Genomic DNA, 24,722 nt, shown 5'->3' on the forward strand with positions numbered 1-24,722 from the left:
TTCTTTTCACACCACACTTTAACATCACAGTTATTCTGTTTATCCAGAAATCAATCTTTTTGTTGACCTGCATAACTGACAACAATTAAGGAAACATATGTCTTAAAAATCCCTAGGGCAAGTAATTGATTGTATTCAACTACTTGTTCGGCAATATCATTCAGAATATCATGCTGTCTTCTAAGGCTAGTTATATGAGTTTTAGTGCTGGTGAAAGTTGATAAGCAAATTGTTCAGATCTAAAATCCTAAGCTTTGTGAAGAATTTGCATAGTCCTATGCAAAATAAACTTGGAGGTTTTCTGCTCTACTGGCTCTTCTCCAGTTTCCGTGGCCCATTTTATATGGAAATGTGTCAGGACTGACTGGATTGTAGCGTGATACCTGATTCTTGTCCTACATAGAATGTGTCTCCCAGAAGCTTTTTTTTTTTTTTTTTTTGGGTAGGCTGTTTGTTTTAAATTCTGGAGCTTTCAACTTCAGCTGTGAAATTTGGTCCCTTCAGAATCTCCTACATTCAAAACAGAGAGGTGGTAGAAGCCTGAAGGATTTGGAACAGCCACTAACTGGTCATTTAATTCATCACCTGAACAATTTAGGGAATGAGAAAACAACACGATGGTGGGGGAAGTAAAGAACAGCATGAATGGTACATTCCTTTGTTATGTGTGAAATTGGGAATTCTGTGCACATCCACAGTCTGACACCACTTTGATCTTTTGGGATTACAGCAGCAGTTGACTGTGTAGTGAAACTAGTTCTATAAACAGTGCAGCAAGGCTTTGGGTGCAGTTAGATGGTCCAAGATAGTCCATGCCCTGAGCACTGAGCAGCATGCTGAGGCAATAGCAGACAGTATAGCCCATAAACGATCCCGGGTAAGGTGTTTTCCATTGCCATTCTTCACAAGTGAGGAGAGATTTCTTCTTGTAGAAACCCTGCAAACGGGTCCTCTGTGGTAATTGAGGAGTTGCTGGTAGATCCAACTGGAAGTATCTGTCAGTGGTGTTATTTTGTCATTGCAGATTGGGGGCTGCTGTCTCTGACCTGGAACTGACATGATTGTCGGGATGAAGGAGCGTTGGCTTTGCTAGTGCTGTATGCGCCCCCCAGTGGGAATTTCTATCCTTTTCCTTTGGTGACACGCAGTAGGATTTATTTTGTTTGTTGCTGAGTGGTCGGTGTGTCACAGGGTCACGGTGAGAAAAGCTGAACTGGAAATTGCAATGCAGAAATGGGACTGAGGGAAGAAATAAAAACACATAAGCAGATATAATTTCAATTTTTGTATTTTCTCCATACCTACAAATATCTATGCATATTCTTTCTTGTAACAATCCTCCCTTTAGAAAAGTCAGCTTTCTCATCTTATACTGAAATGCCTGCAGATGATGTAGAATTATCTGATTGTTAGTGATAGCATCTCTGGAAAGCCTCCTGGCAGCACAGAGGATACTAAGGCACAAGGAAGTGTTTGGAGGGATACATTTGGAATGGTCCTGTTGCCATCCTGCTGCTAACCCAGTCAGCTAACCATGTCTTACTCATTCTGGATCAGTTTCTAGTCTGCCTAAACTCAGACTTTGGTCTTGCAGACTAAAAGACAACCCATAAGTAACTGACTTTAACAGATCCCTCCTCCTGCAGCGCCTTGGCCTTGCCAAATGATCCTGGAGCATAGCTGTGGGTAGAGTACTATGTAATGAATACTGCTCAGTAAAGAAGGCTAGTGGTTTATTGCTAAGTACCACTTTAGACCTCAAAATCCAGGTTCAAAAAGTGGCAATATGTTCCTAGTAAGTATTTTGTGATTTACTAAACTTTGTTCTCTTTGTAGTTCTAAAAAACATATTCTGGAGTATTAGATTTCCAATGGTTCTGTAAAGCTTTTATACACAGTTTTTAGATTCAGGAACTCAAAAATTCTAGAATCTCAGTCTCAGACTCTACTTTTGTGATGCAGTTGGTGATTTTTGGTTTTGTTTCCTTCCTTTCCTTTTGAGATTTTTGGCCAAGTAATACAAAATTTATTGGCTCTAATAAAAGGTTCAGGATGCAAAGTCATATTAAAGTAGTCATGTTCTACTAAAGCTTGTATATCTTGGACTGCCATTTTGCCCTTCCTCTCTTCACCTTAGTAAAAGGTAATCCTATTCCAGCCTTTCTCTCCTGTTTAGGGGAACAATATATCTGTTATCTGAAGGCATATTTGTAAAATAGCCTGTCACGCTGAATGGTGTTGTGATACGTTTGTGTAATGAGAGATTTCATATCAAAGCATAAATGTAAGGAGGTTGAAGAGGTGTTGCCTTGGCAACCCCTGAATCTTGTGGTCTTTGTAGTATAAATAAAAAAAAAAAAACTAATCAAGGAACAGATTCAGCAGTATTTATGTATTCAAAATACCTATTGATTATGGTACAATATTTGGATTGAAAGGGAAAACAAGACTTCCAGTTGGTAATATTAACAAAGTTTGTCCTCCGCATTTTGGAAGAACAAGAGAAAAACTACGTAAGTTATAACCACAGTATTAAATGCAGTGAAATCAGGTTCATGCATAAGAAAGGTCCTAAATATGTCACTGCAAATGTATTTCTACTTGGGATTTGTGTGCGAAATGTTATTTGATTTGCTGGCATCCCTGTCTACCACTCTGAGTTTTTCTTACACTTGAACAAGGAAACAATTAAATGATACTTTAATGTGTGTGTTTGAAGAGTAATGACAGAGACAGGGTTCTGTGAACCTTCCTTACATAAGTAACTTTTATGGTAGCAAGTAGCCTACTGCCTCTATTGTCTAGCTCAGTTTGACACCAGTTTTGGTGGAGGGCCACAAAAAATGACAAGAAAAAAAAAGGTAAGATTTGCACAGAAATATACAGGAGTTAGATTGGCCAAATCATTGCTTTCAGGACAAGCTTAATGAGGAAGGAAAGGCTGTGGGTGTTGTCCATTTAGACTTCACTAGTGCCATCCCTTAAGGTCCTTGCTTTCTCTTAAACCACCCTTCAAATCTGTTGTGGACTTCAAGAAACAAAAATGCACAGGTGGAAGAGATTGCTTTGGCAATCTTTCTTTCTTTTAGACAGGGGATTGGTGGATTGTCATTTCCGCATATCAGATGGGACCTCTGAAGGGGCTCTTTGAAGAAATTTGATTTGCCAGGGGAATCAAGGTCAGCAGAATGTGATGCTTAGAAGTTTAATAATAAAATAAGCATTAATTTTTTAAAGTAGCAAAATCTCTTATTTTGCAACTGATACTGCATAATATACTGCAGCAGATGAACAAAATTTTTGTAGTTTGGCTGCATACAAATGACTGTTACTGTTAAGAAGAAAGGTCTAGGCTTTGATAAATGAAATGAAACAGTACAGTATAATATAATAGCAGAGAAAAATTATAGCAGTGTTTCAGTACCTCGTTAATGAGGGATTTGCACACTTTCCCTTTTAATATGTGTCTTTTTCTGCAGTTTTATATAACTCATCAGTACAAAAGTGACTGTAGCTGTTAATTAAACAAGGTATTTAACATTACTTTGTTTTAAATGTATCATCCATAGAATTGGGTTATAAGAATACAAAAATATCATGCTTTAAAAAAAATTGTTAATTCAAAGTAAAATATTTTGGTTTCTGACTGTATATCTGCTTATAACTGGAATTTATGTTTCTGTTCTCTTTTGTATTTATTCTTGCATGATTACTGAAGTAGTAGTGTTAGTCCAAGGGCCTGAATTGGCTGGTGAAGTCTTCATCAGGAGAAGTAGGAGTCAATGAACTTGACAGTGCCCATTTCACCTTAGGACTCCACCCAGGTGTTAGGGGCACTTCAGTTCATATTTTATGTTGTTGAAGTTGTACACCTGCCTAACTTTCAGCCACATATAATGGTGTGTGAGAGTGACCTGATCTCACACTTGCTGTTCCGTGGGATGTCTGGCATATCAGGTGTGTGTATAGGACTAGAACAGACGTATATTTGTATGACTGTATTGTGACTACAGGAGATGTAATAAGACAAGGCAAGGGTGTGAACTGCTTCCAGCACATGCTTTCTATAATAGTTGTAAGTAATACTGTAGTAATTAATGTTCTGACAGTCATAGATATTTCTGTTTTAGCTATCTACTTTGCTCCTTATTCCAGACTGACTTTTCAGGGGTGTGTAGTATCAGTTGGGCTCCAGTTACAGGCAGTCCCATTCATGCAGAGATCTTTACACATGTTAGGCCAGTAGTACCTGTCTTAATTGATGCAAATAGACAGCAATCAATATCACTAAATAATACATCTGGCAGCAGAACAACTCTATTTTAAAAGCTTTGCTGCACAGGTGCTAAAACTACACCTTAATTCTTGGGAGAAAAAAAAAGAGAAGAAACCCCAATGATTTTGATGCTGAATGGTGGTTTACTAGATGAGAGTGCGGGACAACTTTTGTCAGGGACTTAACATTGAGCTGTGTGTGTTCAAGGCACACTGGGGACTGAGGTCTATTGATCCCTGGTGCTCAGCCTACTGAAACGATCAAAGCTGGTGGGAAGGAGTCTGCTGCAACTCCATATGTTGCATTCAAGCTGAACAAGGATTTCATCTTCCCCAAGCCACCTGCAGAGCAAGATTGCTCAGATCTCCAGAGATGAAGTAGGTTTCACACCAGTCGTTTCTTGCTTGAAATGCTTTTAACGATAATGGAGAGTCTGGTAATTTCTCCATGTGGTAATACACATAATGGCATGGAATGAAGCTGGGGGCAATAGACAAAGTGGAGAGAAATATCGTTAGGTAATAAAGTCACAAGAGACCCACAGATTCAAAGTAAAGGACCAAACCTTCCAGGGACATGACTGCAGGGTGTGTTTCCATCATAATATGTAATGCTCTGTGATGATACCTTAGTTGGCTCAGGTACTAGGAGCCATATGGCCACAGGCTAAACATGGTACTTAATTCAGGTTAAAAAAGGAACAGTTGGTATGACTGTTCTTTCAGGACCAATGCAAATCACCTATGGCAGTGGTATATGTTTTGTGTAGGCGTGCTTCTTTCTTACAGGGAAAGCAAGGGTTCCACTTGTCCAATATATTACAATTTTTGCATGCTGCCTCCTTAGACCTGAGGGTCACTCTAGCTTTCAGTTCAGACATTGAAAAGAACCTGTTTTCAAATATTTGCATTGTTAAAAGCTTCATATATAAGGAATCTTTCTGTTTGTATACAGGAAGCTTCTAAAAGGTCTTATTTTGTGACTGATAGGTTGACGGAGGTGGTGGGGATTCAGTAGAACTGCATTCTCTGCTTTATCGCATAGACTCAATTTACTAAAGGGCACTTAAGCACTGTGTAAGAGCTCCTTGTTATTTCTGTGTGAACAAAGACAGTATTTTTTCATTTGTATGGCTTTCAAATAGATGCAACCTGTTACCCAGAGCAGCAGATGCTTTGCACTCATTGTTAAGCGTCTCTTAAACTGTGGAAAGACCAAGAGGGTAATACAACCCCATTTCTTTTCCAGAAAGGTGAATGTTTGGGGGGACTATGTGGAAGTGGTGCAATTCATAGAAATTAAGCAGCTGGTTGGCAACAGAAAATAGTTTTCTCTGTGTTTGGGCACAATTGAAAAAGCTAATATGAAAACTATGTCAATTATGACATATTTAACAATCAAATCTTAAACTATTTTCTGAGTATAGAAAACAAAAGAGAATTTGGAATGAATGTAAGGGTTTATTGTGTCTCTTTGTTTGTTTGTTTGCACTAAGAGCACTTCAATCTCATCCTTGTTTGTACCTTTCATCATTTCCCAATAGCATAACAAAAATAAGTACTTCTTACTTGGAGTCATGTTGCCCCACAGAACAGTATTGCAATTTTGTTCATTGCTGCTATAGAAATGAAAGAAACCCCATATTTTGTAATGCAGCACTGTGAAACTCTTTAGAACTGTCCATATGCAGTGTTTCAATGTAAATGCATTTGTGTTCCTATGCATACACATGTATATGGGTATCATATAAAGGAAAATTATTATTGAAAGGGAGAGGATGGAATAACATACAGTGTTACTCAAATTACATCACTGTAAAAAAAAAAAAAACAAACTTGTAAAAGGAATCACAGAACAGTTGATGTTTGAAGGGAGTATTGCAGGTCTTTGAGCTCTTGACACCTAGAGTCAGTTGTCCAGGACGATGTCCAGGTGACATTTAATATCTCCAAGGATGAGACACTCCATAATCTCCCTGGGCAGGTGTTTCATCACCCTGACAATGAAAAAGTACATTCAGATTCCTGACTACATAGCACTTGTTTGCCCAATCAGCATGTATTTCCCTCTGCTTAAATGGGACTAATTACACTTTGCTTCATTTTGGAGTTATAACATATTGGTTAATATTTAAAATGGCCTTTTATACCTCTCTGTGAAGAGAACTGCTTTTAACAAGAAGGCAGAGTTTGAAGACACTCAACACATTTTGCTCTGCCTGGCCTTATGGACTTTGTTCTCCTAAAGCAGCACTGTGCTCCTGAATATCTGTGCACCCCTTCGTTCTGCTCTCTCGGTGCCATATGCACATTAATAACCAATGATAGAAGAAAAAAAAAATTCGAGTTACAGGTTGAACTCTAAACTACTGCTTTTCTGAAAGTATCATAGATCATGTTTAATAGCCTGTGGATCAAAATGAAACCCAGTATATATCACAGGGGAACTCAGTAATTGAAGCATTCTGGGAATGTCTAAGTACTGGGGTGCTGAGATCCCTAGAAGCTTCATTCTGTGCTGTTTTTACCTGAAGAAAGCCCTATAATCTATTTTTTTTTATTACAAATTGTAATCATATTTTAATGCACTGACTTAAATGATTTTATCTGACGTTCAGGGGAACAATAAACTCATTTTTCTGCCCCTTCCACCTCCTAATTTTCTGCAAATGAGAAAAACAGTCATTGAGAGACATTAGCATTCCAGAGTATCTTCAGTACACTTGACTCATGACTATCCCATCTCTGTCTGGGGTGTCTGCAGAATGGTCCCTCAGGAGCACTGAACATGTTCTCTGGGTCTGTGAAGTTGATCTATCTATCTGCCAGCTCTGAATTTACTCCTTTCATATGAGAAGCCTCAGGGGCTCTCTGAAGGATCCTAACTGGTCTCCTGGTGATGGGAAAACAATAATTTGCAAGCCTGAAGCTGCACAGGTGGTCCTGTGTGGGTATGGGGAGGATATATAGTTTTGTCTCAGAAAAATAGCAGTAACAGAAGGGTTTTGTGGACTTGCTGTTCTGTGGTTTGCACAAGGGATAAATTCTTTTCCTATTTAAATGTGGTAGAAGGAAAGTTGACCTTTCCAGCACCCTGACAGAGAAAAAACTTGGAATGAAACTGTAGGAATCCTGGAAAGACTGAGACCCTTGAACCTTTCTTGACTGAGTATTACAGGGCTGGTGTGCCAGGGCTGCATTGTGTGACTGGGCCAGAACTGGGCTGGTGCTGGCTGTGCTGGCTGATCTGGAGCCCTCAGGGCTGACTGGGGCAGCGAGGCAGCCATGCAGCCCAGGTCAGTCCCCTCTCAGAGAGTTTAATGGTGCTCCTCAAAGACCATCAGGTTTTCACTGCATTGTTTCACCTTGTGCCTGTAAGCTGCTCCTAGAGCTGCCTTCCTGCAGCTGCCCAAGCTGTGGCTCCCTGGCACTGGGAGAATTTTGGTATGCAGTTCAGAGGATCTGTTTTACAGTGGGAGTTTGAACTGAATGGGGTTGATGACTGAGGTGATTTTTAGGTGAGCATTTTAGCGTGCACTAGGGACTGGTAAGGGAACTGCCCACCAGAGCCACTGGCTTGGTACATGATGGCTATATATATTCCTTTATGATGGTTATAGATACTCATTAACCTCACTAATAATTGATATTTCAATGCTGAAGGGTATGTGTAAGATAACAGTAACATCTACCCCTCCCCCTGCTCCTATGCATAGGATAAATCACACTGAGAGTGAAAGCCAAGAGCATGGCCAAGCAAAAATCATTCTTAGCAGTTGTTTAATTGTTAATGCATTATTTGTCTGGCTTTTGCACTAATTAAACTGCACTGTGGAATAGAAGGCACCATTTTTTGGTGCCTTTCCCTCTGCAAGGGTGTGGTAACAGGACCTTCTCTAAGTGCTTTAGATAGAAATGGTACTTGAATATCAGAAGTTGCAGGTGGGTGAATGAACAGTGAATAATAGCGTGGTCTGTTGGTGGTGGTTTTTTAAATGAACCTTTTCTACACTACTCAATAAAGTTCTTTCTGGTGGTATTGGTGGGGGTAGCAGCCCTGCCAGCTGGTACCTGCTGTGGTTTCCGAATGAAACAAGTGTTTTCCAGCATTCTGTTGGTTTGACATGTTTAATAAATAACAGCAGTGAATTTACCATAGTGCAGTAATAGTGATCATGAGATAAATAGCATAGTGATTTTTATTGGTCATTTCCTAGTGAGTTGGACAGAAGGAAAATAAAGTCTTTGAGTTTCACCTTTAATTAACAGTCTGCTACAACATGAGTTACTGTGTGTTTGATGGAAAAATAAGATACTTTTCCTGCTTTATCAGCCAGAAAAGAGCAGTTGCTGAACAGAATAAGTTTTTATTTTGCCTCACAGTAAAGTTAAACTTCCACTGTAGTCTGAAACATGGGTGACAATTTCACCACTGGCTTAGCCTATCTGGGGAAATATTTCGCTCTATTTGTTATATCAGGCATAAGTGTGACTCCCGTATCAGTGGAGTTTCAAAGGATGTGGGCAATTGGGCAAATGCAGCATCTCTAAAACATAATTGCAATCATAATTCATAGTTCACAAATATTCGATCAAAGAACTGTTTAGAGGTTGTTTTAGGGTACTGTCATTGTCTACTTGGCCAGCTCTGTATTTTGGGGACCCATTCTGGGTAGACCAGTGACTTTTGTATAAGCACATCTAGTAGAAAGGCATCTATTCTTGACTGGAAAACATCAAGGAATGGTAAAACTAACACATTCTTTGGTACCTCCTTTCACTAGCTAATTAGTCTTCCTGTACAAAATGGTGGTGAAAAAATGCTATCCACACTAAAATAGCCTTTGCTAATGTGTTTTTCCCTTTTTCTCATAAGTTATCATCAAGTCACCTCTCATTCTTCTATTTATAAACTAAATAAATTAATATCTTTAGATCTTCATTAGACATTGAATTATTACTGTGGCTGTCATCATCATCCTTCCCATTTTTCATTATTGTAAAAATCCTCAATGAACATCTGAACTAGGTATTGCATGCCAGCACCTGTGTTTGCTAGCACCTCTGTTTCCACTACTGTATATGGAGATAAAATTGTCTCCCTAATGCCTGTGCACTTGTTTATAAAATCATGGATCATATTACATTTTTTCTTCTACTGTATTTCTTTGAGAGGCTCTGTAAAAAAAAAAAAATATATATATATATACATGGGTGATTAATGCTGAAATTAAAAATTTTCTTGTGTGTATATATTACTAATTTGAGAACAAAATAAATTGTCAAGGCACCTTGAGTGGTTTGGGTTATTTTTCCCACTGGCCTATGGAAACCAAACTGACATCCCAGATAAACCAGTGGTCCTGTTATCTTGTGAATCTTTGTTTAAGAGCAGTCTTGACTATTTTAAAGCACTCACATAAATTACCTAATTGCAAAACTTTGTAGTCTGCCTCTTGACAGAACTTTTAAAAGCTGATTTTGACTTGGGTGTAGAGTTAAAAAAAATTGCAGAGAAGTCAGTGTCTTACCAGGAAGGATTTTTGGCTTCTGATGTGTGACCTGGAAGCTCATATGAGTTTTGTTTTCTTGTTGACTGCTACAGTCTTTTCAGAGTCACTGTTTTTAGAGTTGTCATCCATTTTGAGCTGTCTCTGGTTTTTTCTTTGCATGCATAACTTACCTTTTGAGTGAGTTTGAGCAGTCCAGGTCTGTGCAATGGCTTGTTTTCCTCGTTTTTCTCCCTTTGTGAGTCTCTCACTTACAAATGGTATCAGCTGTCATTTATTGACTTTCAGAAAACCAACAGTGAGGATCATCATTAAGGTTAATCCTGGTCTCTGTGGAGCCTCACTAGCAGCAATGTTTGATTGACATTTTGTTTTTCCTGTGTGGGGAGATATGCTAGTCATTCAAATTTTGCATGGTTTGACCGCATTCCTATTGTGGTCCTAATTTTTTTGTGCTGTTCCTGCATGAATTGGTCCTGCTATTTTTCATTTAAATGGCTTGTGTAAGGCTTTCCTATTAATGTTCTAAGTGCAAATAAATCATCAAGAAAACTTGGAATATCAGCAAAATAATGAAGGTGGGCTGACCCAAAAAATGATGCTTGGCAAAGATATAAATATAACTGAACACAAAAGACTACATTTTGAATCTGTTTCTATAAATTTTAGAATTTCAATGTATTCTTACCCTTTAACTCATTATAAATTAAATCCAGGATGAACTTTTCTTTTTTAACTTCAGGTTCACCTTAATAAGCAACCTTATTTCATGTGGTCTATCTCCTTAACCACTTCTAATACTAGTGCTTGTTTTCTGAAGTTGCCACACTATCCTCAAAAATCATCCACAGTTTCAGTGAACTGTTTTTAATCTTAGCCATCCAGGCCTATAGACCTAAAAAATTCTCTTCAGTATATCTTTAACATCCTGATGGCTGCTGATGACTTGGAAAGCTCATCAGATTTGTGGTAGGAATCCCTCCCAGCAGAAAAAGAAAGCTTATTGAACATTTCTGCCTTGCCTGTATTTTTAATGATTTAGCCATGCACAGGGCTTCAGTCATCCCTAATGTACATACTAAACTGCTTCTTCTTTCTTTAGTTCTGTCAATCAAGGTTTTGTTTTCCTTCTGATAAATTTTCTTCATGTCACATTTGTATTGATTGCTATCTGATCTGCTTCCCTCTTTCAACTTGTTAAATATTGCTTTTCTATCTTCCCTTTGCCAATAAATCGGGATGGGCTTTTAGATAAGGCTGTCTTCTTTCTTGATTGAAGGATTGCAGCTTTTGGCCATCTAATCTCTTAAAGAGCTTTAAGCCTTCATCTATCTTTTCCACCTGAAGTTTTTTGGAAATTAAGTCTTTTAAAACAGTCTTTGTGATTGTGACCATCATTTTCCTTAGGCTTCACTGAGTATAGTGAAGCTGTGATGAGTTCACAGTGCTGATTTATAGACCGGTGAGTAATTTCTTTGGGCCACAATATGGTTGGAAATGAAGATGTATCATACTGGATCTGCTGGTGAGTTGGGACAGGGTGTGCAAAACTGATTGTTGTATGAATTAGAGCCTGTGGATGTGACGGGTCAGTGTGTGGTAACGGGATGTGGTGACTGCTGGGGAGGAAGTTAAGACAAGGCCAATGCTGGGTATCCATGTGGAATGGATACCTCAGTGAATGATGCCTCAGTTTGATTAATATAATGTAGATTTCTACAGCTATCCCATCCCTGGAAAGATTCAGGGTCAGGCTGGATGGGACTTTGAACAACCTTGATGTAGCTGAAAGTTTCCCTGCTCGCTGCAGGGTTGTTGGACCAGATGACCTTGAAAGGTCAACATGTACTATTTATTCCGTGTAGCGTTTGTGCTTCTGAATCAGGTTGTTTTTCACAATCAACAGTAGCTATGAGGTGGTTGTGTTGACTGCACTGCTGAAGCTGCCAAGGTGCTCTGCTGGAAGTGGTTAGGGATGGTGGTTAGGACCTGGCTGGAGGACCTGCCCTGGATGCCCCGTTCTGGATCCCAAGGATGGGAATTCTGCTGTGTCCGTAGCTGTGTCAGGGCTCAGGGCTCGCGTCCAGCCAGCTGAAGAGCTACGCGTGCAGTTGGGGGTCACCTCTGGAGCGCGGCTTTTCCAGGAGATCTCCAGCCGCAGGTAGTAGTAGAGCCAGGTGACCATCGGAGGGCACCAGAACGACAGCAATGCCTTGGAGCTGCTGGTTAGCGCTCGGGCTGTTAATGCCTCTTTGCTGCAGTCACGGAAAAAAAACCCTGGGCTTGAGCGCGGCAAGGAATTTCTTCCACTTCTTAAATCAACATAATTTCCTCAGTAATACTGCAAGCTCTATTTGGAATAATTTGAAGGCATGAGCTGTTAAAGAATAAACTAGCAAGCATTTCCAGGCACCATTAGCTTTTCCTTTATTTTCTTTTTTCTTTTTTTCCCCTTTCAATCCTTTGTTTAAAGTTATATATTCATTTGCAAGGTTTAGACTAAAAAGTTACCTTGAATAAGATGTATTGAATAATTATCATTGAGAGATCAGTGTCTAATAAAATATGAAAATTGTGAGGATTTTACAATTCATCCTAGGCATTTGAGTGCCTTATATGGAGTCTGAACACAGTAATATTTGAGGAGTTGGTATATTATATTTTTATATATAGATATTATATTTTTATATATAGCTAGTGTATATATATATATTTAACAGCAGTTGAGTGCTATTTTTTGTTTTGTTCTTGCTTTTTCCTTGAGAGTTCAGCTGATGGTCTGAATTTCAGATGTAAAGGGATACCTATAGACATTATTTCTGGCTTGTTGCTGTATGAGGTTATTAGCATGGGTAGATCTTGTATAACAGTGTCTATAGGCTACTGGTAAGTCATGATGTTGAAGCTTCTTTGACTGCTCCTTCACCTGGCCTCATAAGAAAATGGGGGGAAGGAAGCATTTTTTCCCTTAAAAAGAAGGCTGTTCTGCTGTCTACAGGCAAAATCTTCTTCCCAGTGTCTCCTGAAACTCCCGTTAATATTTTATGGAAATTCACAATATTAATATTTGATATTGAAGGTATGAGCCTGTTTTAGTAAAGACATATTTTCTGTTTTGTTTTGTTTTTTTTTTAAAGTAAGTTCCTAAGGGTGAAGATATTGAGTTTCTGTGGGTGGACCTACAGTATGACTTCTGAAAAGTGAGTTTGTTATCCAAGAATTGGCCTTGGTTGGCTAGTACTGTTGAAAAGTGTAGTCCAAGTTGTCCTGAGTCATCTAAAGCTGCCAGGGGCTTTTATCCCCAGTGGTACTGGTAGTCTTTGTCTGGTTATCCTACTGATTTACCAGCCTTGAAGTGCTCCCCACTGCATGAATAAATGTTGAAGCACAATCAGAACATGAGTCATTTAGTTGGGCTTTAGTTATAACAATGCACACAGTTAATTTTTGTAAGTGAAGAATTTTGCAAATAGTGTTTCTGACTTGACAATAAATCAAAAAACAATGAAATGAATGTAGCATTTAAACATATGGAAGAGGCTTGGTGACAGGACTCCTTGCTTGGAACCATGTTGCTCCTTCTCACTAAGTAAGTTGGACTGAAAAACACACTATTTCACTATGCAGGTCTTGCTTTCTTTATATCCCTAGACCGTCATAATCAAGACTGCTGGAAAACAGTATTTTCATGAAACATCTTTCAGTCAGCTAGTGGCATCTGGAAATTCCTGCTTTTTCAATTCACTAAGCCTATCTGAGGTCTTCTAGAAATGATGAAAAGAATTGTTAATCCTACTGCTGCTTAACTTTAAATCTTTCAGTCCTTAAACATGTGCAGTTCTTTAATTCATGCACTAGATGGTGATCAAAAGCAGCCCAAGCTATATTTTCTTCCCAAAATCACAGCTGACATTGGGAAATGAAAGCACAAGACTGACAGTTTTTCCTGCCAAGCTTTTAAACTTTTCTCGCTGTCCAGTAATGATAAATTTATTTAGTGGAATCATCTTAGGGATTAAGATAGAGCTGCTGCTAAATTCATATATCCTGTTCTAACTGTGATATTTAAAAATCAGTTGTTGGATAAAAGTGTAGGAGGTGCTTCTCTCTGTCAAATCGTAAAACATTCATCAAATATTCCATAACTTCAACTGGGCTTAGTGTTGTTTCCACAATACAGGAATTCAAGTATATTAGTTCTTAAAATTCCTATGGCATGAAAGTTATGTCTCTGAATGTGCAGATTGATTACCATTGACTAAGACAAGGTAGTAATGAAAAAGCAGAAAAATCATCTGAAAACATGATTACAGTTTTTTATAAGATTAAAAGCAAACTAAGGAAAAACCATTTCTGTACTGCCCACCCTGAAATTATAAAACCTGCTCTAGCCCTGTACTTTCAGCTTACTACTGGCTTCAAGGGAAGATTGCAAAACATGTCTTGGATTCTGTAGCTGGAAAAAAATGCATTCCACTGAAGAGAATCAGTCAAAAATATTCTTTTACTGAAAAAGGCAAGGTATAATATTCAGGAATGGAGGCTGATAGGTGAACCTAGACAGATCTGGGACAAGGGGAAATCTAGTACAGTACAGTGCAGAGTGACTGTAGGTAGAAAATATCAATGGTGCAGTGTTTAGATAGCAAGAGGGAAAAGTACAAAACACAGAACTGTAAGGTGATGATGTACAACACACTGGACTGTACTATAGCTATTATGGGCCAAAAAAATATAGATCAAATAAATAGTTAAAAGAGGGAGCATGTCACATGAACAGTAAATGTTAATAGCAGGGAAAAGTTCTTTTTTGTTCTCTGTGTAAATCTGTAAGGAAGCAGAAGCCTGTCTTGTGACTAGAGCTCAGAGCCACTCACATGCATACATCCTTCCTCTGGCAAGGTTAAAAGCTGATGGAGAGAACACTCATTCTGCTCCAGTGTGGGAGGAGGTGCCATGGGTTGTCACCTCTGGTGACAATGGGTGATGGCTAAAGGTGCAGTGCTCTAGAGCCACCTCCAAGTATGGAAAGATGGATGAGATCTGATGATGCAAGGAGCAATGGCATAGTTTAAATTAGGTTTAAACTGAACATCTGGTTTTTTTTTTTGTTTGTTTGTTTTGTTTTGATTTTTTTTTTCCCTGAGCAGAATGCAGGCATTCAGTGCAGAGTCTTTATCCCAGAAGCTGGATAAAGAGATTCCCTCTTGGATTCAACCTTAGTGTACATATTTGTAACTCTTTGTGACTTCTGTCAGGCAGGCAGTGAAGGCACAGATCGTCAGTGGTTAGGAAGCTGGATAGCAGCAAATACATATTTGCTCACAGGCAATTGTAGGGTTAAAAGAGTAAAAGGAAATTTGATGCAGCTACAACGTGTTTTACACTGGTGATCTGTGTAGCAACGAGGAAATGCATGGAAAAGCAAAATTCCAGACAACTGAATTGATGATATGATTCATACACTGACTTTTTCACTCAGCACTCATCCCAGTTATAACGGGAATCATCTGAATGAAGTAAAATAACCACAGTTTGAAGCTTGTAGGAGGGCAGTAGCCTATAGCCATGCTAGATGCGAGAGTCATTTGCTCTGTAGCCTCTTGGAGAGCTGTGCCATATGCAAGATGGAGCTTTTCCTTTGGCTTGTTTTTTGTGTTTTTTGGAGGGGTCCACTGCAGCCCTGACTTTAATTCTAAATTGATCCTACACAGCTGCATGTATACATATATATAACATATGCATGCAAATAATCTGTGCTTTCAGGAAAAATTAATCTTTGCGTGTACACATGGCTAGCTTGGCAGCAGTGCACCAAAGGAATTTGTATGTGCTAAATTTATAAAAACTGGCTCCAAACATAGAAGGGAAATAGCGTCAAGAGAGTTGAGGCACACCCTTAGGATGGTGCTAGCACGTATTCTCACAACTGTTCTTGGTTAAAGATGGCTCTTGCTCAAACAGCATCAGAAATGCAAACCTCATATTGATTCATTCTGTGCAGTTTAAGTTTTTGATCTTAGAGTACTTAACATATGATAAAATAATGAGGTAAAAACATATGTGGATTTAATCCTAGTCTGAAGTTCTATTTCAAGTTCATGCCAAATGAAGCTCCACCCCAGAGTTTTCTAATGATCAGTGTACATTTGTGGGACCAATGGGATGACCCCGGGATAAAATGCAAATTATTTCTTACATACAGAAAATTATTCAAAGCACAGATTTCGACCATTTCAGTGAAAACCACAGAATCGCATAATGGTTTGGGTTGGCTTATCAACCACAGAAAAGACTTCAGAGCAGTGGCAATTCAGGACAATGTCAGAAGGTGACTGGCCTTGGGGCCCAGCAACATTCCTCCTTTTTCAGCCCAATGGATGTGAGACCACTGTGGTTCCCTGTCCTCAAGTCTAATGAGTACACAAATTCCAAGATGTGCACACACACACACACACACACACACAGACACACAGAGAAAATAGGTGATATACACACAGCCTGCTGCAGAGATCAGCACAGAGAACAGTATCTTTACTGGCATCCCCATGAACACATCTAAAACCATGTCATACAGACATGGGCACTGCAAACAATCATATTCTCTTCAGCTGGTAAGGACTGAAGTCTTGAAATATATGTACATTCCCATCTCTCTAGTAGCTGATTTTGGAAATGGAGTCTATCCAGTTGCTTACACCTCAGCTGCAGGTACTCAGACCTCCTGTCCTGCTATCTGGCTTGTCCATCTTGGAGTTTATTAATGTTCACACACCCACACAGAAGAAAGAAACTGGATTTAATAAGAATAAAGGATAGTCTGCAGTGATTAAGTGCAGGATTGAGATAGGTAAGGGTGCTGACCATCTGTCTGTTTGTATCTGCCCTGTTAATCTTATTTTCCCTGTATTTTAATGCACAAAATCACTTAGGTTGGAAAAGACCTCCTGACCTCTCTCTGTTCACACCTTTGGTTCTTCACTTAGGCATTGCATAATGCATTTTTCACACTTGGTTCCCCTTGAATCTTCTTGTACTCTGGATATCCTCTCTCTGTTTCGTCCAGTGCAGCTTTTGGGGCAGTCCACCTTAGATTAGAAACAGCAGAGGAACATGGGTTTTAGATAGCTTTGATTCATGATAAAATGTCTGCATGGACTTCATCTTACCTTGCTTTATCCAGCTAAAACTTAGGCAGAGGTCTTCTGCTGAAGTCCATATAGGAGGAGAGAAGCTTTTCCAAACTGGGCCTGTCTATCTTAAGGCCTGTCTTATTCTAGGATGAGATGAATGACTCTAGCAGTGCCTCTTTTTCTCCCTTAACTAAAGGCAGAACCTAGATGGCTAGCACAGGTTAGATGCCTAACCTTTAGACAGCCAAAATGATGGGAATAGACTCCTACTTCCACATTTTATCCTCAGTGCTGGAGGCTGTGTCTCTGGGTAACATGTTGTAAAGTTCAATGTACCTAACACTTCCTCTCAAGCTGTTGCTCCCCTTATGTGTGAGGCTCTTACAAAAATAACCAACTACAGTCTGTAAACAGTGTGGGTCCTGAAGGAAAAATGCTGTCAAAGATCAATCTAAGTCAATATACAGAGGTGGAACTTGGGAAATAGTAGTCTGTGTTAGCGGTGTTTGTGGTATAAAGAAGATGGAGTGACCAGGATTTGATTTTCTGTGATCCCTCACTAAGCCTTCACCAAGAGTGAAGCTCACAGCAGTCAGCAGCCCTGGTTGTGCGCTGTGGAGTGCTACCCACTGAAGGAGCTGGCATCTGCACTGCAAGGGGACACTCTGCATTGCATCCTGCTGCTGCTGTTCAGCTGAGGTTCCTCCAGGAAGGAAACCTCTTTGACCCAAATTGGATGAGTTTATGTGTATTCTGCAAGAGTATTTGCAAGGCCAATTTGCACTAAAAATACCCTGTCCTGCTCACTAATGTACCTGAGTGAGTCTAGCTTTGGCATAGAGTTGTGATTAAGAGCTCTGTCATTATTTCCTTTCTGTGTGACTCAGTTCCTTTCAGAGATTAAAGTAGAGATAATAGTATTTCTTCTTATGTAAGAAGTACATTGAAATGTGTAGGATGGAAAGCACTGTGAAACTCCAAGATAGAAGAAAATTTTCACTTATACTTAGGAATATGGCTCCTTTTCCTTTTTTTTTTTTCTTTTCCCTAGCAGTAGCTGTTTACTGATTTGTGTCTCTCCTTCTTACCTGCCTAGAGCATGACAAGAAGATGGTTGCGGCTTTAAGAGCATCAGGTTTTTAAGACAAATGAAAAAGTTTAAAAAATGGTGCAGTTCAAACAGAGCTTTTGATTCCTTAGCGGTGCTGGTCCTGGCAGAAGAATGCAAGAAAGGTCTAGAGCAGCATGAAGGAGAACCTAATGAAATGCACAACAATATAGCCATGATAGAGAAAAATAAATATTTCTATCCCCATATATTTAATGTTATTGAATATTATATGATTTAATTATCAAAGCACAGTAATAATGACCCATGCAATACTAATGACTATTGGCAACAAGGCTCAAGAGGACACACAGTCTAATTAACTGTAATAGAATGGATTTAATAATACATTGGATTAACATCTGTTAGAATGAAGTATAAAGATTTATTGTTCTCTGAATAAATATTGACCTCTTGCTCTCAGGTCAATAAATCTTAAGCTTGTGTCCACTTAAATTAGTATCTACTTATTGCGTTAGCACTCTTCTGTTTCCTATCATCAACTTCACTAGGAGGAGAGGGGAGCTGCACTTCTCTCCTGCTGCATGAAACACTTCTTTCAAGAATTGAAGGTAAACATTGAATTTGCAGATAGAATTAAAAAGGTCTAATAAGGGCCTTAAACTGTCTTTTCTTCACATAAAATTGTCCTTCCTTGCTGTTGCTTCATAAGAAATTTCAGAAATGTTCAGGAAAAAATCAATCACTATTAATGCCACAGAAAAGGTGTATAGCTTGCATCATCTCTGTGATTAAGCAGTCTTTATACTTGTATGATGTGAGTGATGTCAAAAATATTTTTGGAGATGAGTGGGAGGAAATCTTACTCTTTCATGTGTAGTGGGATACAAAGTTGTTTCTAGGACTTCAGATTTCATTGTGTGCTTCAGATATTTAAGCACAAATTCCTTTCTAGCTGTAAGAGTTTCAAGAGGAATGAGATGGAATATATCTCTTTTTCATGCCTACAAGGGAGGGATTTCTTGTTACTCTCCAAAGGCGTCAGTAAAGGGGTCAGTATGGTTAGAAATATCTACAAGTCTAAAAAAATTATAACTGAGAATCATTCCTCTAAACCAGTTGAAGATCCTTGAGGCTGATATCCATTCAGCCAATATTTAGATCTTCCTTTCAAATTTAATAGATAATTTAATAGGTGATATTTATAAGGAAACACAGGTTAGTCTAACTCTATCACAGGTGAATTTAACTATAAAACTCCCTGTGATTTCAATGGCAGAGTTCTGTAGGTGAATGTTGATTAATGTGGAGAACCTCTTCCAGACACACTGGCCAATCAGAAAATTTATAAATTTTGGAAGGAAGACTATTTGTATTTCTTGTGTTCTGCAGAACTTTTTCAATAGAGGAAGTGGTATCTATCAGACTTTATTGGATGAGTTTTGTGTAGCAGATCATAATTGCTTTCAGAGCTCAAAACATTGTTCTTACTCTCTCTCCTTCTCTGTACAATACCTATGCTGGTGCAGGACCCTAACAAAAACATGCCAGTACTTTACCCTGCTTTTATTTTCTTTCTGATTGTGTGTGATTTATATGTAGATGTGGCACTAAGGGAAATTGATACCTGGTCAGACTGGTGAAAGAATAAGATCCTCAGAGCAATTTGGTGTACAGGACTAGAAAAGTTCACCTGCACCTCTGAATACTTAGCCATATCTATATCTCTAAGGGTTTAGGCCCAAGGTTAGCAGATCTTTTATTCTGTGTATTCCTTTGAGGTAACAAATCCTTGGAAAATGGATTCTGAATTTTGTGCCCAGTCTGCTGTTCCCCCTTCAACTGACCTTAAATTATCTAGGGTTTGACTGCAGTCTAGTTCTACTTACTTCAGACTGTTATTAATCATCATTACCTGTACTCTGACTCCTTAGTTTGCAAATACTCATAGGTGCAAATCATTATTTTCCTTTCATTTTTCACCCTTTCAGACTGCAATAGAATTGCACATTTTGACACCCTGGAGATCCTGCTTTGTTCTTTCAATTTCCTGGTTGTCCATGCATTAATCACAGAGGTTTGTAACATATGTTAGGTTTCAGTTGGGGATTAAAAAAAAACGATAAAATAGTTCACTGGGAACAAGGAGAGGAGCAAGGCTGAGCTGGAGTGAACATTGTTTGGGGGCAAGATGTACATGGGAGAAATGTTGTGTTGACTTTGATAGGGCTTTTATTTCATTGGCATATCAGGCTTTACAAAAAGGAGTCAGGCAGAAAAATAATTTTGGTAACTGACAATTACTGGTCTCGTATTTCACTGTGTGGAGGGGCAAATGGGATTATTGACTTTGTTAAACTAGATGATCAAATTAGACAACTGCCTTGCTTTTGTGTTAGCATTTTGGGTCATGGTAGACACCATCCCCTTATGCTCCCTAAGGAATTGTATGCAGCCTCTGAGAAAGTCAGTAGGATGATTTTAGGGAGAAAAAAAAGAAGGTATGAAAGTTACCTAATTTTGTTGAAATACCCATTTTTCTTTAGATCTAGTTAAAGAATATGCATTGCTTCTCTGTAGTTCTTACTGTACTACAAATACAGAAGGTGCTGATATCATATGCCAGAAGCTGACTTGTGTAAATAGAAAATAAGATCTTAACAGTGGGGAATAATCCCAAGTTTCTGAAGTGACATTCCTTTTTCTATACTAGAAGCATGTTGAGTTTTTGAACTTGTGTCACCACATAATGCAACTGTCTCCTGTTGTAAAGTGTCCCTCCCAGCCCCAGACATTCACATTGCACTATGATTTCTTTATTTCCTCAGTGGAGTAGAGGGGAATCTCAGCCCTGTTCATGCAAATGAAAAAGGATAGGTTTTTTTGTTACTCTTGCTTTCAAGACAACATGCTACCCTTTCATCTTGGATGGAGAAGGGGAGCTTTGGCAGGGTTGAAAGACTGGAAATCCTAGTCACTAAAATGGGAACTTAATAAAATGATGCACAAAGAGACTTGTGTATGCTGTGAAAGCTTTTAAAATAATTTTATAAAGGCAGTAATGCTCAACTCTTTTGAATAGATCAGAACACTGGAATCATAGTGTTGTGTGCTAGCTTCTGGTGTTTTCTTAATGCCTGCACTTTCTACATGGCTTGTTAATAAGATCTTGGTAAAGCAACACAGTAATTACAGAAAAATAATAATAATTCCATGTGAATTGTCTTGAAAGCACACATATGCTCAGAAAGAAGAAGACATGTGACTGAGCACCTGGAAAACCAGGTTTACCAATGTACTTTTTAGCTATAAGTAAAAACACACACTAACTTGTTCAAGTGCTTATTCTATTCTGGGGGCTGTTTGTCCTGGCTTCTCCTTTTCAGAAGCCAATACATTGTCTGAAGGCTATTTTCTCTTCCCTCTTTATATATAAATCTCTTTATAAATGACCAGCCTAAAGTTGTTGTAGACAGTCAAAATCTGAAGCCAGCCCACCATTTCCTGTTATTCAGGTAATTTTCAGGGATTTGTGGGGTTCATAACAAGTCCTCTGGCAAAAAGCAGTGGATGGGAAGATGATGTGCAATATATGGTAGTGTGGACATCTTGCACAGCTCTGAGTGTGAGTCGAAGGTACACAGAGAATGTTGGTTCTGGGACAAAAATGCAGCAGCATCTGTTCTTTGATATGTTACTTGCCCAAAGAACGTGGAAGTGGTTACTGCTATTTTGACAAATGCACTTATTTCTGCTTTTGTTGCATGGTGTGGCACAAGGGAACGCTGGCGCAATAGTGTAAGGCAATAATTTATTAGTGGTTTAGGGATGTGGGCCCAGAACAAATTCTAGACAAAAGAAAAACATGTTTGGGTTTTACAGAGAGCCTTGGCTACAGGAACAAAGCTGTGATTGGGTGTGCAAATATTTGGTATTTCGATTGTCCTGGTTGCTGTGACAGCTGAAAAATGGTCTGAGTTTGTTTTTAATTATCACCAGGAGGGGAAAAGCCTGTTTTAAAGCCAGCAACTGATGTTGCAGCAAAAGGCAAGAAAAGATATTTAACAGTGGGGAATATACTTTCTTGGTGTTAAAATATGATGAAAACACTATTATTTCCAAATATTTGTAGTATTTAGCTAGTTTTGTGATCACAGCCAACCAAGAAAAGTGTTTTGTTCATTTGTATTGCATCCAGTGATGGATATTAAAATGTCAGCTACTGTTCTTACTTGATACTGACTAGTATATTTGATATCATGCTTATCTTCTGCAGCACACTGGGAATTGCAGTAGGCATGTTGTGGCAGGTCTTTGTGAGACCTGCTTAACACAGAAATGATAAAATACATATATCATACCTTGTGGATGCTCTGCCCACTTGGATCGGGGTGTAGTGGGTAGGCCAATTGCAATAGATAGAATCACAGAATCATGGAACCTAAGTAGGTTGGAAAAGACCTTTTAGGTCATTGAGTCCCACCATTAAGCCAGCACTGCCAAGTCCATCACTAAACCATCGACACGGTTTTTAAATATACTCAGGGATAGTGATTCAACCACTTCCCTGGGCAGACTCCTCCAGTGCCTGACAACCCTTTCAGTGAAGAAATTTTCCAATATATCCCATCTAAACCTCCTCTGGTAAAACTTGAGGCCCTTTCCTCTTATCCTATTGCTTGTTACTTGAGAGAAAAGACCAACCCTCACCAATGTTCTGGTGTTCAATGTTCAACTGTTCTGAAGGTTATATAGGGAAAAAGAAGCGTGTTACCCAAAAGAGATGTAGTCATTTGTCCAAACAGCCTCTGGCAGGGTTTGGCACCAGTTCTATTTGTGGAGTCTGTATCCAGTACTTCAAACCCCTCTTCTATCATGTAAGGAAGATAAGGAACTGTATGGTGAAAAAACCCTGAAATTTATAGATCATTATGTGAAAATTTAAGATTGCATCCAAATACTTCATAAATTGGGGTTTTATTGACTTTTTTCTTTGGTGGCAATTGCTATACAATGATTATTTTGTTATGAAAATGCATGAATTCAAACTGGTCATTTCTAGCAGGAAGAATAACTTGTCAGAGTTTGAACAGCCAATAGTTGCCTTTTAAGTAAAAATCATGAATTTCCAAATGAATATTTGCCCCTTCTAGAGAAGACAAAATAGATTTTTGTGGTCAGATGGGTAGGACTGTTCTGTATAATCTTGTCTTCTATTGCAAGGAACAATTTAGACAAGGACACAAAATGTGTTTCCCATATCTGTAAAATCGTGAGAATGTGATCTTTCCATTTTGTCAAAAGGGCAGCTTTTTTGTCTTTTAGCTACGAATCTTCAGCCAGTTCCTCATATGGCATTCTGTACCTTGGAAAATTTAATCAAGGCTGTATTTGAGGAAGAGAAATAGTTTGAGCTGCTAATATGCTCCTGTTCTTCCAAAGCTGTCTAGCCTGCTTTTATGGATCCCTAGAAAGGTTATTGATTTACTGTGAATGTGGTTTCTGTAGAAAAAGCTGAAGGCTGCAAACTGCCACCTGAAGCAGAGGCTCAAGCAGGAAATTTAGATAATTGCATTCTGCTTCCATTGAAATCCACGGCACTTTGGAAATTAATATCAGGGGAAGTAGAATGGGGTCCCGTGTTTGGGAGATACTGCTGCCAGCAGCTGGAACAACTCTTCAGCTTTGTGTTGCAGAGATGCTTAGCCACCTGGGAACTGTTCAAAAGATTTGGAAAAATGTTTCTTATACCAGTTGCCAATATTAACACTAGTTTTTGTAGGCGTTGTGTCTTTGTAGTCCTTGCTGGGTTAGCACATTTAGACTCATCCACACTACTCAAAACTCTTCACACGGGATGTCAAGACAGGTTTGGCCAACAGAATGGGCAGTCTCATGAGTTTTCTCATGCTTTCTTCTCTTTTCTGAGGGGCAACAATTCTACAGATGTTTTATTGTCAGCAGTGTCAGCACTTTTGATCCCACATACTTATGGTTGTACAAATAATGAATTTCTTTTTTGCTTGGCCATTGAATTGAGAAACTGGAAGAAATTCTTGGTTTTAGTTGATCAGAAAGTTGTTTTCAGGCAAGCTAAAATGAAGCAATTTACATAGTTTAAATTTTCTCAGTCCTTTTCTATGGGCTTTAATAAAAATGGGTCAGTTTTCAATTGAATTTAAGTTTTAATTGAAAACAGTATTTTGAAACAAATACTCAAAATATGTTTGTTTCCAAAGTTTAGAAAAAGTTTAGTCTTTTCTGGTCTCTTTATTTTACTGGCTGATGATATCTTAGGCTATTTTTCAAATTCACATTTTTTTTCTTCTCCTGAAGCAATATATTTTCATAAAATCATTGCTTAGCAGAATACTTTTACCCAGCATTGTTAGCAATTTTGCAACTCACTCCTTTTGCCTTAGTGCTTAAACAAAAAAAATAACATTATGTTGCTTTTAGAGTTTATAGCCTCTAGCCTACAGTTTGGAAAAACTATTGTGATATGTAACATCAGGCATGACTAGAAAAATCTAGCTGGAGTCTGTGAGAATGAGGGCAAACGTGGTGGCATCCAGGTAACAGATGTGTCGGGGCAGGGAATATAATTTGTGATGGGACAGTTTGAAAATTCTCAATTAGGTCTAAAATGAGGTCACTTACAGATTAAAGGAGGATACTAGAGAAATAAATTTATAATCAAGGTTGACATGGTCTTCCATTATCAGCAAGCCAGTC

The 24,722-nt window shown here is 38.7% G+C and overlaps 1 protein-coding gene across 7 annotated transcripts in view; it reads left to right on the forward strand.

Annotated features, from left to right (window-relative positions):
• Window positions 1-24,722, forward strand: part of GADL1 (glutamate decarboxylase like 1) — an 80,153-nt gene that overhangs the window by 49,857 nt on the left and 5,574 nt on the right. The window contains exon 15 of one of the 7 annotated variants that reach the window (XM_068206236.1): window positions 14,191-14,402. The exons of 5 other annotated variants lie outside the window; for them this stretch is intronic. In XM_068206236.1, the coding sequence (XP_068062337.1) occupies window positions 14,191-14,241 (51 nt within the window). In that variant the 3' untranslated portion in view covers window positions 14,242-14,402. Of the gene's footprint in view, window positions 1-7,039; window positions 7,205-14,190; window positions 14,403-24,722 lie in introns of those variants that run through there. One more of the 7 variants, XM_068206226.1, reaches the window with a different exon arrangement.

Source organism: Anomalospiza imberbis, chromosome 1 (genome assembly GCF_031753505.1).
Source record: "Anomalospiza imberbis isolate Cuckoo-Finch-1a 21T00152 chromosome 1, ASM3175350v1, whole genome shotgun sequence".
Lineage (NCBI taxonomy): Eukaryota > Metazoa > Chordata > Aves > Passeriformes > Viduidae > Anomalospiza > Anomalospiza imberbis.